The 18,274-nt window shown below is 42.2% G+C and overlaps 3 protein-coding genes across 4 annotated transcripts; 2 read left to right on the top strand and 1 right to left on the bottom strand.

The window, feature by feature from the left end:
- The first annotated feature begins 270 nt into the window (after window positions 1-270).
- si:rp71-1g18.1 (uncharacterized protein LOC559922 homolog) lies at window positions 271-5,659 on the top strand. Its single transcript, XM_041949539.1, has 4 exons — window positions 271-623; window positions 917-1,062; window positions 1,258-1,351; window positions 3,035-5,659. The coding sequence occupies exons 1-4, from the start codon at window positions 365-367 to the stop codon at window positions 3,985-3,987; spliced, it is 1,452 nt and encodes a 483-aa protein (XP_041805473.1). The 5' UTR covers window positions 271-364; the 3' UTR covers window positions 3,988-5,659.
- Window positions 5,660-7,155: 1,496 nt separating this feature from the next.
- On the top strand, window positions 7,156-13,232 carry LOC121615560 (E3 ubiquitin-protein ligase TRIM8-like). The gene is made up of 8 exons (XM_041949944.1): window positions 7,156-7,251; window positions 7,399-7,691; window positions 7,842-8,159; window positions 8,568-8,660; window positions 8,762-8,846; window positions 8,932-9,021; window positions 9,501-9,557; window positions 10,672-13,232. Exons 2-8 carry the CDS (start codon window positions 7,434-7,436, stop codon window positions 11,202-11,204), a joined length of 1,434 nt encoding a protein of 477 aa, XP_041805878.1. The 5' UTR covers window positions 7,156-7,251; window positions 7,399-7,433; the 3' UTR covers window positions 11,205-13,232.
- Window positions 11,469-16,938, bottom strand: tox4a (TOX high mobility group box family member 4 a). 2 transcript variants are annotated; one of them, XM_041949943.1, is made up of 9 exons: window positions 16,459-16,938; window positions 16,296-16,361; window positions 15,874-16,173; window positions 15,509-15,754; window positions 15,022-15,360; window positions 14,810-14,890; window positions 14,001-14,711; window positions 12,781-12,923; window positions 12,499-12,700 (listed from the first exon to the last, which is right to left on the bottom strand). In XM_041949943.1, the coding sequence occupies exons 1-9, from the start codon at window positions 16,561-16,563 to the stop codon at window positions 12,643-12,645; spliced, it is 2,049 nt and encodes a 682-aa protein (XP_041805877.1). In that variant the 5' UTR covers window positions 16,564-16,938; the 3' UTR covers window positions 12,499-12,642. The 2 variants fall into 2 exon arrangements, with proteins under 2 accessions (XP_041805876.1, XP_041805877.1); XM_041949942.1 differs by having other exon boundaries at window positions 11,469-12,923.
- Window positions 16,939-18,274: the final 1,336 nt, after the last annotated feature.

Genomic DNA, 18,274 nt, shown 5'->3' with positions numbered 1-18,274 from the left:
TGTTTGTTTTGTCAGCGGACAATCATGTGCTTGTTGTCGCTGGCTGACGGATTAAACAGGTTTCCCGCCCCTCGCAGTCACGTGTTCACAGGTGTACCTGCGCAGTAAAAATGGAGCGGACCCCCCTCTTCAGTGTTGGTTCATTTAATCTCACGGTCCCTTTCCCCTCATGTTGTGATGTAACTGACCGCCCCTCCCCCCTCGCAGTTTGGAGCGCGTGCGCCAAAAAGAATCACGCCCCTTTTTTCTGCAAGCCATGTGGCTGTCGTTGGTAAATAAAGATCTCTGCTAATTTTCACTTCCGCTTTATCTTGATTTTTTTGCAAAACCCCGCGCTGACTTCTGCACGGTTGGAGCAGCCAAAATGTCGGCGGGCGTCGTGAACCTCCAGGCGCAGGTGGAGTCGGTGCTGGGAGCGCTGGTCAAAGCGGCCACGGTGGAGTTGACGAAACTGTTCGAGAGCAGCTACGGAGCGTCGGCGCTGGATGTGGAAGTGGGCCGCACTGACAACAAAAGCAAACATGACACCTTTGAGACGCTGGACGGTTTATCGATTGGAGACACAAAACGCAGCATCGGTGTGCAGGTGGACGAGCACATTTGTTCGCCGTCGGAGTCTTGTGGTATGTGATGTGACTTCCTGTTAACGTCCTCGACTCGGCTACATGGACTGATGCATTAGTGCAGACTAGTTGCTCCTGAAGCCTTTAACTGCATGATGAAATCAGAAACACGGTCTATCCGATCTTATATGCAATCAACGCACATTAAGCTTGATGCACATGTGCCTTTACATCGTGCTCTTCCTCTGTGTTCATTTGTAGTTGTTGCACTGAACTCTTGCAAGAAGTACTCCATTGCAAACCCTGTAAAAAAATCCAAGTCTGTCTTAACCCCTCCCCCCTCCTCTCCACAGGTCCACTTTATGGTGATTGTTTGAGGGAATGCAGGGAGGAGGAGGAGGAGGAGGAGGAGATGGTGGGGTGTCTCATTCCAACAGGAATCCTCCAGGCTGAAGATAATGACCTAGTTGACCCCAAGTGGTGGCCTCTGAAGGAACAGGTCAGTGAGAATTTAAAAGGATGTAAATCATGGATGTAAATTTCAGGAACAGGCCGAGTGAAACTCATAGCATGTCATCACAGCCGTTATGTATTTTTGTAGTATTTATTGTTTTAATGCCGTGATTTTAGGTTGTTGTCATGGCATACACCACACTGCAGACATGCACATTTGTTATGTTTCTTCTTTAATCAGGGTGTGGCAGAGACTGCAGTCATGGTGGAGCAGAGCATGTTTGACGAAGGGTCTCTATCTGATGGCGACCCTCAAACAGAAGTTGTTTCGCAAGGTAAGCAAAAGGACGGCGACAGTGAGTTGAGATCAAAGGCTAAAAGACGCAAAGTCTGGAAGCAGGAGCATGAAACAAGTTATACAAATCAGGCTAAAATGGGTTTTTATCTGTGGAAGATTTGAATAGCTGAGTACATATGAAATGAGTGCAACCTCGATTTCAAAAAAGTTGATACACTGTAAAAGATTCGTTCCTAATCCCTTTTTAACAAATACTCACTTGAAAACAGCACAAAGACAATATATTCAATGTTTCACCTCATCGACTTCATTGATTGTTGTAAATATATACTTATTGTGAATGTGATGCTAGCAGCATGTTTCTAATAAGTTGGGACAGGAGCAACATTTGACACCCTTGAATGCCTGTCACCTTCGACCCCAATATGATCGTATAAAGCAGGCATCTCAAACCGGTTCCATAAAGGGCCGCGTGGCTGCAGGTTTTCATTCCAACCCAGGAGGAGCACATCAGGCCAACCAATCAACATCAAGGGATCACTTAGTTATCAGCTGAAGACTGAGATCAGCTGATTAATTGATTCCAGCCTGGAGTGCTCCTCCTTGGTTGGAATGAAAACTTGCAGCCACGCGGCCCTTTATGGAACCGGTTTGAGATGCCTGGTATAAAGGATGGGTTTGGGAACAATTCAGAAAACCATTGTCAGTAAACACGGTTCATCGTTGCATCTACAAATATAAGATTCTTGCATGCAAAGTGAAAGCCATAGAGACAAAATCCAGAAACTTCTTTGGGCCTGAGCTTGCCTCAGATGTTACTGCCATAAAGTGGAAACCTGTGCTGTGTTTGACGTGTAGACATCCTGTTTTTGGAATTGTGGACGTTGGATCCTCCGGTCCAAAGAGGAAACTGATCATCCAGATTGTTACCGTCAAGCGCAAAATGCGACAACTGAGATCTGGGACGGCTGAGTAGTTACAGTTGTATATCAAGCATGAATGAGAGAATTTCACTTCCAACGCTTGAACAGCCGGAGTCCTCAGTTCCCAAAGGCATACTGAGCGTTGTTAAAGAAAAAGTGATGTTCGTGTTCCAGCTTTTTAAGAATCAGGGGTTGTAGTACTGCAGCTGTAGACAATCTAGACTACACTTTTCAAATTTTAGATTAGATTAGACTTTATTGATCTCACAATGGAGAAATTCACTATTCACTATTTACAGGAGGAAGTTGCAAAGGGGATGCGAGACATTGATGGGACCAGTGCTGAGCTGAGGATGCTGTATTTGTCATATTAGCAATAATTGAGAGGAGTTATACAAATGATCTGAAGTTTTTTGTTAGCTTTGTCCCAACATGTTCGTGGTGCGGCTGATTTTTGTCCCTTCAAGGTTCTATCAGTAAAATATGGCCTTTTATTAACACCTAGTGGCAGCTGTAGAAAACTACAACATGGTCTTGGCACCTTGTAGCCAACTGATACAGTACTTCATAGATCAGACCAGTTCATCGACTGAGCCTTTCTACATTCACACTGGCAAGTGTCCACATTTCTACTGTAGAGTGATTCAGGCGAGATGAATCCACACTGCATGAGCTAATAGTTAAGTCTGCAGATGCATTAAAAGTTTAGTCTCCGCTGATTTATTTTAGAGAGAGAGAGTGCCGGGGATGTACAGTATAATTAAAAATGCATCTTGGCTCTTTTTCATTCTCCGCAGAGACATGGACCGACACATTAAAACATGGATCTACGCAAAGCTCTCCAATTAAACAGAAGCCTCTTGTGATCCAACCAGATACACGTAATATCATCTCTGGGCAGACAGTTAAGTTTGTTTGCCCGTTGATCCTCAAGCCAGAAATTCCAGCTCCCAAACCCGACAGTTCAGAGAAACCCGTTCAAGTCGAGCCTCAGCAAGCCTGTGTCAGCACCGCCAAGGGTACCGCCTACAGTCCGTCCCCATCCGATGGAGCGGTGACTCCCATTCAGGTTGGGGTTTGGGAAAGGATCCAGATGCCAAAGGAGACGAAGGACGATCTCCACATGAAACTGAAACTGACTTCTCCAGACCTAAAGCTGATGTGTCCCTGCACAGTACAACTGGTGGACGTGCTCACAGTGCCCAAGTCGGAGGGTCCGCTTCAGGATGCTGCTGCTAAAGGCCATACCCCTAAGCACAAAACTGGCAGACCTCTGCCCAAAGACCTCCGCCACCACCAAGGTCCTCACACAGGCCATCGCCTCTGCTGCTTCACCCCCAGTGGAAACGGCGTTTGGCGGCTGCAGAAGGTGGTCATGCATTCCCGCGATGGATACGTTTGCAGTGTCTGTGAGAAAACATTCAAGCGGAGGAAGATTCTCCGGCGGCACGAGCGCTTTCACACCGGAGAAAAACCGTACTCGTGTTCGGTGTGTTCGAAGACATTTGCTTTGAGGAAGAGCCTCCGCCGCCACATGAGGTTCCACACGGGGGAGAGGCCGCACACCTGCTTGCAGTGCAACAAAAGCTTCCGTCTGCGAGACAATCTGAAAGCGCACCTGAGGTTTCATACTGGAGAAAAGCCTTTCACCTGCGCCACTTGTGGCAAGATGTTCAGGATTATGAGGAACCTGGAGAAACACCAGTGTGGATTCTTTGTTCCTTCCTTCAGGACGATAGCTGGCTTGTAGCTGTGGAAAAAGTGGCTGGTTGTGCCGTTTTCTACCTCAAACTGAAGACACTGTATTGTTTTTGTAGAAGACTGTCATGCAAGTTGTTATAAGTAAAGTTAAAGCTATGAGAGAAACAGATCAGATTAGAAACTTTTACTACTGATGGTTTTGTCTTATTTTCCCCTGTTTCTAATTTCTTGCCATATTTTGTGGAGCAATTGTGGAACTGTGACCGTGTGCGAGAGTTGTACGACTACTTGACACTTTAGCATTAGACCTTTTGAGAAACACATGATCTGCCTGCATGGAATCCCTCCACCCAGCACAGTTAACCAGGTATACTACATACATGCAGAAATACTTTACTGCTGCTTGGAGATATCAGTATCATTTTATGCTTTAATCTACAGAGAGAGGATATCTGGTGATGGCTTGGTGGGGCAAACTGCTGTTCCTCTCCAGTGTAAAGGACCAAAACTGCCATAAACAAAAAGAAATAAATGACTTGATGAATAGATTAATGCAACTGAATACACCAAAAATAATATTAAATGATGATGAAAACTCTATTCACTGATTTTGGTGAAACTGGATCATATTCCATGTAGAAAATAACTGATATATGGAGCGTTGCAATGGACAGATAGCTTTGCTCTTTGTTAAAGTAAATGCTAATTGCTGCTAACTGTAGCTGGCTGTCCTGTGAGCTGACCCCTGCTCTGGGAGCTGCACAGGGGGAGTGTTGCTGTTGAGGATGAGGATGAGGTTTTCAGGCCCAAGGCTCAGTGAGAGTCAGCTAGTAAGGCTGAGAGTTAGCTGTATGGCTAACTGAGCTAATGAGCTGCTGGCAGCTGCAGGTGGCAGTTACTTTAGCAATAGTTAAAGCTATCCACCATAAATCGATGAATGTTGAGGCAGAGCAGCTGGAGGACATCAGAAGGAAAACCAGAAAATGTTTCTCCATATAAATGTGATCCAGATTAGAGTTTGGGTCTAATCTGCTCTTTGTTACCTCAGTCAGACAAAATCCAGAATAAATGAAAAATGAATAAATTAAATGGGGAAAGTAAATTGGTGAGGTGATCCAAAGGTAAATACATACAGACATGAGTTAAAACTGAATTATGATTTGATGTCACATTTTATAAAATAATTAATAGCTACATTCATTTTAATAGTATGTTTGGTGCATATCATGGCAAATTAATTTACTAAGGTCTTTATTTTTTATTTTGGCGGTTTTAGTCCTCATGCCCTTGCCAACCTTTCTTGTGTCCAAGTTATATGTAAAGTACTGCCAGTGATGTTTGTTTTGATATGGATATTCTTTTTATGTTATGAGTTATATTTTTTACATTCCTCTCTTGTTAAAAAGCGTTTGTTTATGATTACTAATGATTGTAGGCCTCTTTCTTTTCATGACCTAGATGTCTAAGGCTGTCCATGCTGACTTTATAATTGCTTTTCATGTTAAAACACTTTGGAATAATAACTGTTCTATGATGATGATGATGAGCGTTTCAGATACTGTTGACTTTATGACATGGGTTAGCGTTTCAGATACTGTTGTTTGTTTTTTACATTCCTTAATACAGCTACCCTACATCGACAAATGTCTGTATTTGTCTTTTTAAACTTCAGATGCTTGATTACATTTGTCTTTTATATTAATAAAAAGTCATTTCTGTGGCACACTTTTTTTGTGTGAACCCTCAACACACCACATTCAGTGTGAAGCACAGCTATGACTTTCTCACAAAGCAACCAATATAAAAGCTAATGGCTTAATTAATAGTTAACAATTTCTTTTGGTAAAGATTATTTTAATTTGCATACTTTTGGTAAAGTCATTATGTGTCTTACTTGACAATACTCTGCTCCTATTTACAGACTACTGTAAATACCATAAGCTGTAAAATGAAAAATGAGAAATATGATACATGTTCTTGTTTTACCCTAGAAGTTCATAGAGCGCTCGCAGCAAATATCTGTATCTGGATGTATAGAATCTCAATCTTCCAGTTACACTCTGAGCTTTGTTACCATCAAAACTTTTGTAAAGTGTTAAAAGGTCCGTGAATTTGGGAATTACAGTATTACATTTTTGCCACCATGATTCCCATCATGCTTTGGGTGATGTTAACAGGAAGTGTCATGTTGCCATGGAGACAGTTAGATTTGGGTAGAGATATATTAATTGATATAAGTTAGTAATATAATAATACTTTACATTAACGGTTTTACTTGTATCGCGTTTTTTATTAAATATTTACATTTTGGTGAACCTACGCCATGGAAAGTCATGCCAAACTAACTGTTCGTAGCTCCTGTTTTCACTTTAACCATCGATGTAGCCAACAGTCTCAGGATTAACTACTTCATGCTAAATTTGATCGTTATGATGAGGGAAGATGTTTTATGTGTTTCTTAGCAGGTTTATCATCGTTTAATGTGGCTCGTCACGGGTAAGTAAATACGTTTTCAGTGTTGGGGTGCAAGAACGCAAATCTTGACACTCAGCAAAGGATAAGATAATTGTTTAAAAATGTCGACCAGTTTCACCTTCACGGGGTCTTCAGTGAGGCGGACAAGAAAAACACATGCAGTGTTTCACACCTGGTTACAACGATTCTCCAGAGATGTAGCCTACTGGATGCATCACATGGTATAATTCAGCTTCTTAAACTGTTGTCTAGCTCCACACAGTCATGGCGCAGCCACATGAGGGTTTTCACTTCGTTTGGCTGATTGGAAGGAATCGCAAGACAGCCACAAGTGGAACCACTAACATTACTGTCGGCTCTGTGCCATGTAGTTGAACCATGTCGACATGCACAGATAGGAGGCCTGGACTTGGGACACTCTTACTGAACAGAGACATTATTAATTTATTTTAATGTTAATGATTTACCCGTGCTTGGTCCAGATGTCCTCTGTATGTAAACGACGGTTCAAATTCCCAGACTAGCTGCAGCCTCAGAAGAGGACTAACCCGCTCACAAAACGTGTGTATTTATTTTTACTCTCTTTGAATGAATAAAAACAACAATTTAGGCAATTATTATTATTAGTAATATATTTTATTGATATATGATATGATGTATGATGTAACTTAGAAAATGATATCTCAAATGTAGAGAGAGTTACTTTAAGTCCTCCTCCTCTTAGGCCCCGCCCCACCAGGAAGAAAAATATAAAGTCAGCAGTGCTTTCATTTTCAGCATTAAAAAGAAAAGAGAAGACAAGCAATATTGAGGGCTTTACTCAGCTTTAGATTTGAAGGTAGGAATCATTTTACTGAGCCTCCTATGCTCCTATGATCTTGGGCTAAAGCTAACAGAAATTAATGAAACAGGAAGTGTTTAGAAAGGCAGCAGCTGAGTGCTGTAGGAACGCTGCAGTTAACTCTGTCCTGTCTGCTCTTTTCAGGCTCACTGGCACTCTTTGAGAAAGAGGGATCAAGAATGGAAGATACAGAGAAAACAAAGCTTGAGGAGATGCTGACGTGCCCAGTGTGCCGGGACATCTTTAAGGATCCTCGGCAGCTGCCCTGTGGACACAGCATGTGTATGGGCTGCCTCGAGAACATGATGGATCACTCCTCAGACATGCCCTTCCGTTGCCCAGACTGTAGGCAATATTTTGGACAAGTCATTGAGGTGCAGAAGAGCTACGCATTGACCTACATTGCGGAGGACTTCAGAGAGAACAAGAAGAGGAGGGTATCTATAAGCACTTTTCTCACCTACAGTCTCTCAAATTTTGCCACTTAAAAGATGTAGAAAATAAATGAAGAATTTTGGAATTAATCCTCAAAAGTGGATTCATGTCACACCTTTTCCCACCTCTCCATATATGATGTTTGTAAGCAGGACAAGCAGACAAAAAGTGTGTACTGCGACTGCTGCCTGGCGGAAAAAACTCTGGCCATTAAAACATGTCTGAAGTGTGAGGTGTCAATGTGCCAAGAGCACGTCAAGAATCACCAGGAGCTGCCGGTGTTCACGGGACACGCCTTGGTTAAGCCTCTGGGTGACCTACTGGAGAGGAAATGCCCCGAGCACGAGGATGAGGTACTGAGGTACTACTGCAACGCGTCCAGGCGCTACATTTGCAACATGTGCGCCCTGGAGAACAAGCAGCACAGCCTGGCCACTGAGGCCTCCACTGTCCTGCGGAGAAAGCTGACCGTGAGTTCTGAATTACTCTTTACACTATATGACACAGGACAGCATTAATAATGTCAATAAGAAAAGAGGTTGGAATAAAAAGTAAGAATTTGGGAGCAGCAGTTTCTTGTAAACAGCGTGGGAAATTCCTGTTGTTGACTGTGAAGAAACAGGAATTTCTGGTCCCTGAGAATCAGAAAGTCTGACTTTCACCTCCCTCCCCCATTCATTCACTCCTTAACCGCTTAAACCCCAGAATTATATGATACTGTCAATTAGCAGAATACTGTGAGATTTTCTTTTAAACTTAAAGCTATTTAAGGACAAGCAAAAGGACAAAACTGAATGTTAATGAGGTTAATGTATAACTGTGTGTGTGTGTGTGTGTGTGTGTGTGTGTGTGTGTGTGTGTGTGTGTGCATTCAACAGGATTACATGGACCGACGCTTTGAAATGCTCAAGGAGCAAATGATGGAATATAACAAGTCTGTAAAAAAACTGCAAGAAGACATCCAACGTGAAGTACGCTCTGTTTACTGAATTCTCTATATCTGTGATTTTAAAAGGTTTACAATTTCTTCTCAATACTTTTCAGATCTAATAATGTGTTTCCCTCCTGACAGAAACAGAAAGCGAATGCTGCCAACTCACCCCTCAACAGTGTCACAGTGGTCCTGCTCTGTCTGTGGTTCATTGTTCTGTATTATGGTACGAAAATACCAATGCCCAGTGTTGTGTTGGTCTTGTATGTGCGAACATGCACTCATTGATCACTTATCTTTTTTCCGACCAGCCTACATCTATTCGGTGGAAAACCAGACGCTGACAGAGGCGCTGGACAAGCAGCAGAACCGCGTGCATCACATTTATTCCACCATTGCAGGTAAGAAGGCAGGTTTGAGATCCCCAGTGCTGCCTGCTGACACAACTACAACAAACACAGGGAATACAGCAACCTGTACTGATTTAAGGATAACCAATGACAGCACATTTTGGCTCACTGTCTTTTGTGTTCAGCACATCTCACCTTTCATGTTAAAACATGCAGTGTGACTTTTGCTAGTGACTATGTGAATAGAGTGTGAAAGGAATAGGTCAGTGTTTTTGAGTTGTATTTTTTAGTAGTATGCATAGCATGAAGCAGGAGTTGTGAGCCCTGCTTTGTTGATTTGTCCATATAATCATTCCATGGTTTCACCAGTAAGGTTGATATATATATATATATATATATATATATATATAAGGAGTCAACAGCACAATTGTCCATTGATGCTCCACTTACAGGCCAACCTCAGCCAAACCGTGTGATTTTTAAAAAAAATATATTTCTAGCTTCTGATCTGATTTTAAATCTCTACACAGAACACTTGGGTGATCATCCAATGAAGAGCCACAAACATCCAGCGACAGAAGATAAAGGTACAAAATGATTTGTTCCACACAGGGTTAGAATTAAAATGTTAAGGAAAGACTGTGTCTTTGTGTTGAAGTACACTGAGTAGCCTGATGGAGATGCTTTAACTTAATTTTGCTGCAGAGAACTTGTGCCCCAGTTACTGTCAGTGTGATGCTGACAATTCAGCAGACAATGAACATGTTGATATGATCACACTCAGGATATGATGTTAACATGGAACATAGACCGTTGCTCATATCAGTTATCATGATTCTGATGTTATCCAGGTTTCTGATCATCTGCATCGTTCCGTACAAACTAAGTTGCATTAATAGTTGAGGATGAACTCAGTTTGGTTTCTGGCTGCTTGGACCTGACTGGATTTAGCTTCATTTAATCTTCAGTAATGGAAGATGAGCGCAACAATAAAATTATCATTTGCATAACTGTTGGACACTTTTATTTCAGCATGTACAACATCATTACATTTGTAATCATGTGTTTGCTTTATTTTCTGACTATTACATGACTTGATTTGAGGTTGCACCAGCAAGCATGGAAAAGACTGATCAGAAACCTGGATGAAGTGTTTACATTGCCACAGCACTAAATCATATCCAGGTTTAAAAAAAACTGGGATAAGGGCTTGTCCAGGTTTCTGAAACCAGAATATGATGTTTGCATGCACAAGCACATAGTCTAGACACTCCGAAGACCTGATCTTAATAGGGATACAAGTGTGCATTTAAACACACTTATTGTTATGCTGCCTAGAGTCTCAAATCACAGAAAATATGTGATATGAAGGACAGCACTCTACTACACTACACAAATGCTGAGCGTTATGATTTTAAAGTGAGGCTATGTTACTTTTGTTGAACAGCAACACAAGAGATAGTTACAGGATTGATGATGAATGCTAACCCGTGTCATAAAGTCAGCAGAAAGAATATTAACTATAGATTAATAGCTTTGTAAAGTCAGCTAACAATTAGCTACCAGAAGCTAACGTCAGGCTGCAGCAGCAAAACCCCTGAGTCTAGAAGTAATAGTCTTGCTGATTACCACTGTAATTTCCTAGGGCTGTATTATAAATTGGGGGAGCATCAAAATATAGTCTTTCTGTCTGTCTCATAGGAATTCTCATGTTGGATCTGGACACAGCCAGTCCTTTTCTTGGAATCTCTGCTGACCTCCAAACAGTTGAGCGATTGAAAACCAAGGTAAGCTATCCCAGCAGTAAAAGCCGCTTCGAAGAGGCCCCGCAGGTCCTCTCTGCCATGTGCTTCTCCACTGGTACCCATGTCTGGGAGGTGGAGGCTGAGGGATACTGGGACATCGCCGTGTCCTACAAGAGCATCCAACGAAAGAGCAAGCACAGCAGCGCCTTTGGAAACAACGCACTGTCCTGGAGCCTTATGCACAACAGCAACGGCAAGCTGTTTGCCTACCATAACAGTGGAAAAACAGTTCTCTCTGAAACCTTGCAGAGCAGTCGAATTGCAGTGATGGTTGATTTTGAAAAAGGCAACATCAGATTCAGTTCTGTGGAGTCTGCGATCACACAGCTGCACGAGTTCAAGGCTGAACTGACTCAGCCAGTGTGCCTGGGTTTGGGGCTTTACCGTGTGGATCCACCCAGCAGAGCCTCTATTGTGAAAGCTTCATGAACAATCTAACAAACTCGTAATATATTCAGTCCACACTGAATCCAGACTGCCTTAAATCCAGCTGTAATCGGAGACAATGAAGGTTGACTTGCACTGAAAGCGGAAGGGTCTGAGAGTAAAGACCTAGATCAAAGCCAAAAAACTGAAGATTTACCTAGTAATATATTTTTATATTGAAAAGTGTTTTAAGGTGTGTGTGTGTGTGTGTGTTTAAGTTGGATATGACACAGGGATATGATAAATTGAAAGACTAAAAAGGGCTTTATTACATATTTCTCAATGTTGCAGGCATTTTAACAGATGAAAATCAGTCTTACCACTTGCAAACTGAAAAGCAAGAATTAAACTCTCTACCCTTTAGCTTAGTATTTCAAAGATGGGTAAAACTATATCCTTGTAATATCATTAAAAAAAACAAAGATGCAAATGTTGTAGCTAACTACAGCAGGGGAAATGAGATGAATGAGCTGAAAGCAACAGACTTCACCACTTTTTCTGCAAACAAAAACCTCTATAATCAGAACAACTCAGATTGTAAATCATACAAATTCTACATATCAGAGCCAGAACTCTGAGTTTGTCAAATGACCTTCTATAAGCAACTGGTCAGATCAGATCAGGCAGGTTTAAGTTACAACAGGCGTGCTTTAAGAGAGTAAAAAGAGAAAAAGCACTGGATTGAGCAATTTTGCTGATTTATTAAGAAAACATAAAAGTCGAGTCTTTTAACAAGTGCTGATGATCTGAGCTGTATTTTACAAAAAAAAAATGAAGGCAACATTAAACCTAGAAGGCCGCTGTAGTGCCACAGTACAAAAACAGGTACAGTGGTAGAAACTATTTTCCTGCTCAGACTAATGCATATTTCAGCTATGTAAAGAAACAAGTTGAATTGTTTCGCTTGCTTGTTGCAAAAGACACCAGAACATTTCAGAGCATCAATTTCAAATCGACACTGAGCTCTGTATAGTCATGTCTCAAAATGTTCATCCTCTTTGTCAGAGAGTTTTAAGAAACACTTTTCCAACAATTTACAGTTAACAAGTATAAATTGACCTGTGTGGGCTATAATAAAAAAAAAAAGTAAGAATACCATTATCTTGACCAACTTAAATACTTCATTGTGCTGATCTTCTCTAGCTGCCTTGAAGTCCCTTGATGCCTGAATAAAAGCTGTATACATAATCAAACATAACACATCAAACACTTTGTTTGGGCCAAAATTGCTAACATGGAATCGCTGTCCTAATTAAGCGCCATTTAGCAATACTACTTGTTTATTGTCCTGAACAGCAACCTACAGTACATGTACAAAACAATGAGAGAACTGACACTGCAGTGAAATACACTTGACTTTTCTGTACTGCACCGGTTCTGCATCCGTCCGTGAACAGTAGCTGACTGGTGTTCTGCTGATGTGATTGGTGGCAGCTGCTCTTTATTTGACTGTTCCCATGGTCTGATTCCTGATCGAACACCATGCTCTGAATATATCTCTGAAAAACAAAAAATATTATGTTCAAAAAAGTTTGTGAATGTCTGCTGGAAACAAAATGTAAAGAAAACTTCTACACACCTGCAGTGAGTGGCCACACACTCATTGCTGCAGTATTCTTTGTCCCAGTCATCGCTCTCAACGGCCGGGTTGTTGCAACCTGCCCTCACACACACACTCCTCATAGCTGCAGCATCACTGGACTCATTCATCTCCATCTCATCCTGAAAAAGGAGCAAAGATTTGGAAGAGTGTCGTTAAGACTGATAGCTGGTATTTTCATCAAAGTCAACATATATAAAAACACAAAATAACAACACTTCAGGTCAGTGTTGAGCAGAGGCAACTTTGACTCTATATATGTATCATCTACATACATCTGGAAAGTGCAATTTTTCTCAGTCCCCTTTGTGAAACTGCTGAAGCTGCATCAGCTTGCATGAGTTGTTGAGTGAACCAACATGTATAACTACCCCTGATGTCATGTGAGCGTCTTCTTTACTGCTCTGCTATAAAACTGATGAAACACCCAGGCAACAGTGTTTGTGTACATTTCCCACCTCAGCAGTGGAAACATGTAGCTAATTCAGAACTGCCTCTTCTCACAGACACACTGATTTACAGCTGTGCTGTATTCGTCCCATGTTCTTATGAATAACCTGACTCCACTCAGAGATGTTCAGTGCCAACTTTGAACAACTGGCCCTTTGCTGTTTCTGAACCTAAAATCACAAGTAAATTCCATTCAGCTTATGAAATGTCTTGAGACATTTGGCTGTGCCCAGTCTGATTTAGGCATGTTATAATAAGTACTCATCGGTGAATACTTCTATAATGATTTAATTTGGGCTTTGTTTTGTTTTTGTGGATTTGTTTTCACTTTGCTATTAAACATTTTCTAAATAAGTGGCAGAAAACTGATAACATCCACTCTGATTCAGTGCCGTAAAACAACAACAAAAAAACAAACAAACAAAGATTTATAGGCACTATTGTAGCAGTAAATAGGGAGGGATAAAATTTAACATTTTCTGACTTGTCGAGCAGATAATGGCAAAGATTTGGCAGTTCCTTAGATTTTGACCCACTTAAATCTGAACCATAGTCTGCACTTCTGAAAGTGAAGAATCTGTTGCTACAACAACAGCTTGGTGCTGTCTGAGAATAAATTATTAGCCACCTTCGGAGAACTGAAAATGATCCAAAATTAGACCAAACCATCAACAATCAAATCAAACAGTTATTTGTAGATAAACAGGCCTAACACAAAATGAACAATGACAATGAATGAAGACATTTACCTCTTCTGAAGGCAACACTTCTGTAACTTCATCCTCCTCTGTATTGCCTGACGTGTCAGCAGAGTTCACCACCTGCACTGACACAACGGGTGCAGACTGGACAGATATCGTTGCAGTAGACGACACAGCCACTGTATTAGGTACAATAATTGGCAGGGCATCTTTGCCCTGCAAGGAAGCAGGGACTATTTTTATCTGGAGTGGAGGCGGAGGTGTAGCTGTGACGGACACAGGGAGACCTGGCGTGCTGCTTCCCTCGCGGGGCTTGGCCTGTAAAGGTGGAGGTGCTGGTGCCATTTGCTGAAGCCTGGGCGGAGGTGGCGCGTTCTGCATCTGTTGCAGCGGAGGTGGCTGACGAGAGGCCCCCGACACTACAAGCGTAGGCTGCAAGGTGCGGACCCCTCCTGGCAACACAGTGACCACCTGGCCCCCAGCCTGCAACATGTGCTTTGGGATTATGATCTTGGTGATGGTCTGAGCCGGGGGTACTGCAGCTGCTGGAGCAGTGGCTTTGGTTGCCCCCGTGCGGGAACGTGTGGTCATTTCTGGGACATCCAGGATGATGTTGGAGGCACAAATGTTGGTGATGGTGTTCTCTTCCAGGTTGTTGTTAGCAGGGCGGATGGGTCCAGCAGAGGGAAGGGCTGCAGGTGTCAGGTTGACCACTGGCGGAGGTGGTGAAGGGGCGGTCTCCATCTCATCAGTGACAGGCTGTGGTGATGACAGATTAAAAAATGAGAAAAGCCTTAGGAAAGGAAACCCCATTCAGGAATCAACTGGTTTGCCTATACAGAACAACATGATCTTACCTGTGAGAGCTGGTTGGCTTTATAAGCTGCCAGTGCTTTCAAATACTCCTTTTTGGCTGCTTCTGTCTTCCTCTTATACACCTAGTGGAGACAAATTGTGTCCCACTGTTATAAAAAGAAGTCAACTGTCTGTACATTACCATAAAAAGGTTTTTTTCTCCTCCAAAGCTGACACGGGATATTAACATACTTTATACAAGCATGTGTTATACCTGTTTCTGTTCCTCGGCCAAGCTGTCCCACATTGAAGCCACAATCTTTGACACCTCCCCAAAAGAGGCGTTGGGGTTTTGGCCCTTAATAGCTGCCTGAGTGTCTCTGAAGAACAGCGCATACGCTGAAACAGGCTTCTGTGGTTCATTAGGGTCTTTCTTCTTCCTTCCTTTCTTAGCGCCCACCGCCCCAGACACTGAGGCCAGTGTGGCCGGCTTGCCCCCACCCCTCCTGGCCGCAGCCGGGGACACAGAAGATGTAGGAGCTGAGTGGGAGGACATGTGGGAGAGGGTAGAGGAGGAGGAGAAAGACATGGGGGAGTCTACCAGCACACTCCTCTGAGCAGGGAGAAATAGGGAAAATAGGGGAGACATATTAGCTTCAGGATCTAAAACGTAGAATGGAATCCAAAACACATTCATACATGACTGCAATAATCCATTCCAGGAAACAGTGATGCAGGCCTCTGCAGGTGTAACCCCTCACCTTGAAGTCATCCATGTCCTCATCCTGCAGGGAGCCAGCTGGTGACGGTGTTGCAGACAGCGGCTGCTCAGGTGTCTCTGAATGATGCCTGATGTTTTCTCCCCCGAGACCCATTGCCAGCTCAGACTGGTTAATTGTAGACAGGTGACTGCTCCCTAAAAGACCATGACCGATGTCACCAAGTTGGACATCAATGGTCATGGGGGACGAGCTGCTGAAATGTGAACCGCTGGAATTCCCCAGTTCCTGCAGAGGGATTGAACGCAAAATATGCAAACAACTCTTAACTGCATTCATGAACAGCTAACATTTAAACACAAGGACCAGGATCCTGTGTGGGGGTCCACAGGTAGTAGAGCACTCACCAAAGCAGAAGAGCTGAGCAGGGCTCCACCACCAGCCTGGCCCATTGCCCCGAGGTTCAGCTGCTCCAGACCTTGAGACCCAGAGTTCACGAAAGTGGAAGCGAAGGAAGGGTCATTGGCCTCCACCACCAGGTTGCTAACAAGGCTACGGGATCCTGAAGGTCCCCCGGTACCGTCTGACCCATCGGTCAACTCAAAGTGAGACACTGTATCGCTAATGCTCAGAGTCGGGTCTGGATCGAGGGAGATGGGGGGGATCTCAAAAACCTCATCCCCGAGACTGGGGGTATGGAATGTCTGCTGTATGTGCAGAAAACAGTGTAATGGGTCAGGCCAAAAATAAACTGAAAGAAATGTTTAAAGAACAACACAATGAAGACGTATTAAACTGCACCACCACCACGTTGTTTAAATTCACTCACCTCGGCGGACAAGAAAGGGTGGCCCGCTCCACTGATGGTGAGGTAACTGTCGCTGCCCTCTGGAAACTGAGAAAGACCGTTAACATTTAACTGATGTGAAACTCTGGCATCTCCATTAGTCAAAGCTCAACTTTCAAATTATAGATAGTTTAGGGTGACTTACCTTATTTTCCTCAGAGTAACCACCATATGCTTGGGTGTCCAAAAACTCTGAATCAACATTTTGTGCGCAACTATCCGACAGTTCGGAGTAAAAATTGAGGTCCATTTTGAAATTATTTACTCCAAAGCAGACTATCACACACGTTGTATACTTTGTCGAAAGTGTAAATTTCTTATTTGCCTACCCATTAAGGTCAACTATTTCAACATTATTGAAAACTGCTAACGGTTAGCTAGCTAGCTAACGTTAGCTAATCACTGCCGGTTAGCATAATGTTAAGATCGAGGAGATGATGCTAAGCTACCTTAGCTCTTCAAGCCCTAGGAAGAATTGGGACAACGGGGAAATTTGAGGCAAAAAAAATTCACAATGTTGCCAAAATATTACGTGTAAGCTCCCCGAGGCGCAAAGCTTACTAGAGGCCCACCACAGACCCATTCATATGCTGTTGTCATGCTACCACTTTGTCTGAACCGGACGCAATAGTTGGTGTCCGATTCACGAGCTGTCGGAAATGTTGCCATTATTATTATTAGTTAACTTTCTGCCAATTCACTCTCCCAGACGCTTGAGTAACGTATAGTATGTTAGGTTTCTTAGCGAACGTAAAATAAAAGTGGTGTTTACAACCATTTTTATTTGCTCAACGTTTTGTTTGCAAAATTGAAGTTCGTACTTTTCGATGGACGAGCAAACAAGGAGCCCTGAAGGCAGCAGTTCTTCCCACTGCAAAGGAGCTAAATCAATTGGATTGCCCTCGCTGTCCCTAAAGTTATCTGACTTTAATGCGTGACAAAGAAACTCGTGCATTTAATAAGACTGAAAGCAAAAGCCAGTGTTTTAAATGCTTTTGAAACAACGGTTTTATGTAACCAACACACTTTCACTTAACTGCCAAATGTAAGATGGTTTTGATGTCTTCTGACCTTTAAGTCACCAAATCCATGCTTCCTGGCATTCATTTAATATTACTATGCTGTAATATTATTATTAGGTATTAATTTTCTATTTGTATATCCCTTTTCTAAACGACATAAAAACTTTAAATCAAATTAAACAAGATTTACATTTATTGTAGTGCATAACACATACTTCTGTCTGTATGTTCTTTCTTGCTTTCTATGAATATAAGAGAGTGATCAACCTACCTGACAGACACGTAGTGGGTTAGATTAATGGCTGATTCTTACCAGCTATCACTTCCAACTGATTGTAGAACGATTAAGACCTTTATTTTCCTTTGATTTAACAGCAGCAGGTATGTGCGTTGCATCTGCAGTCATGTATGCAGGACTGACAAAATATTTCAAACACTCTCCTGTATCCTGTGCTTGGTATTGTTTTGCATTCTTGTTATCAGGACACACTCATGAATTAACACTTAATTTCAGCTACAGCTGATAATGATCACAGATTGGATTTATCCAGACTTGCTGATTCTTGAAAGACGAGTCACATAAACTGTAATTCCATGGTGTACCTAAATACATACTAGAAATAAAAATTTAGACAAGAATGTGTACAGTCTATAACTACTGACTTCATTTCAGTAATCTACTTATTTTCCCATGCAGGGTGAGTCAGAAAAATCAACTAAAGAATAGATGAGTTGTTGAACTTTCTTTTAAAGGTGATGTAGTACTGATCCTATTTAGTACTTCATATGTCTTGACAATGTTGTATATGTAGACACAGCCATTAATAATAATCTAAGATCCTATGCATTACCATGTGCTGTAATTGGAGCACACTTATTAAACAGAAATGGTCATCATCTTGTTCACAAACAAACCTCCTTATTGCTTCTAATGATCAA

Source organism: Chelmon rostratus, chromosome 12, assembly GCF_017976325.1.
Source record: "Chelmon rostratus isolate fCheRos1 chromosome 12, fCheRos1.pri, whole genome shotgun sequence".
Taxonomy (NCBI): domain Eukaryota; kingdom Metazoa; phylum Chordata; class Actinopteri; order Chaetodontiformes; family Chaetodontidae; genus Chelmon; species Chelmon rostratus.
This window is presented reverse-complemented; position numbering and strand designations above follow the sequence as displayed.

Excerpts from the sequence above, each read along its gene's own strand:
- si:rp71-1g18.1 (XM_041949539.1), top strand. The coding sequence starts at position 365 with ATGTCGGCGGGCGTCGTGAACCTCCAGGCGCAGGTGGAGTCGGTGCTG. Across the intron at positions 1,063-1,257 it reads GGTGGCCTCTGAAGGAACAG|GGTGTGGCAGAGACTGCAGT; the intron begins GTCAGTGAGAAT and ends TTCTTTAATCAG. Across the intron at positions 1,352-3,034 it reads AACAGAAGTTGTTTCGCAAG|AGACATGGACCGACACATTA; the intron begins GTAAGCAAAAGG and ends CATTCTCCGCAG.
- tox4a (XM_041949942.1), bottom strand. The coding sequence starts at position 16,563 with ATGGACCTCAATTTTTACTCCGAACTGTCGGATAGTTGCGCACAAAAT. Across the intron at positions 15,361-15,508 it reads AGGACATGGATGACTTCAAG|AGGAGTGTGCTGGTAGACTC; the intron begins GTGAGGGGTTAC and ends CTCCCTGCTCAG. Across the intron at positions 14,712-14,809 it reads AAGCCAACCAGCTCTCACAG|CCTGTCACTGATGAGATGGA; the intron begins GTAAGATCATGT and ends TCATCACCACAG.
- LOC121615560 (XM_041949944.1), top strand. The coding sequence starts at position 7,434 with ATGGAAGATACAGAGAAAACAAAGCTTGAGGAGATGCTGACGTGCCCA. Across the intron at positions 8,160-8,567 it reads TCCTGCGGAGAAAGCTGACC|GATTACATGGACCGACGCTT; the intron begins GTGAGTTCTGAA and ends TGCATTCAACAG. Across the intron at positions 8,847-8,931 it reads GTTCATTGTTCTGTATTATG|CCTACATCTATTCGGTGGAA; the intron begins GTACGAAAATAC and ends TTTTCCGACCAG.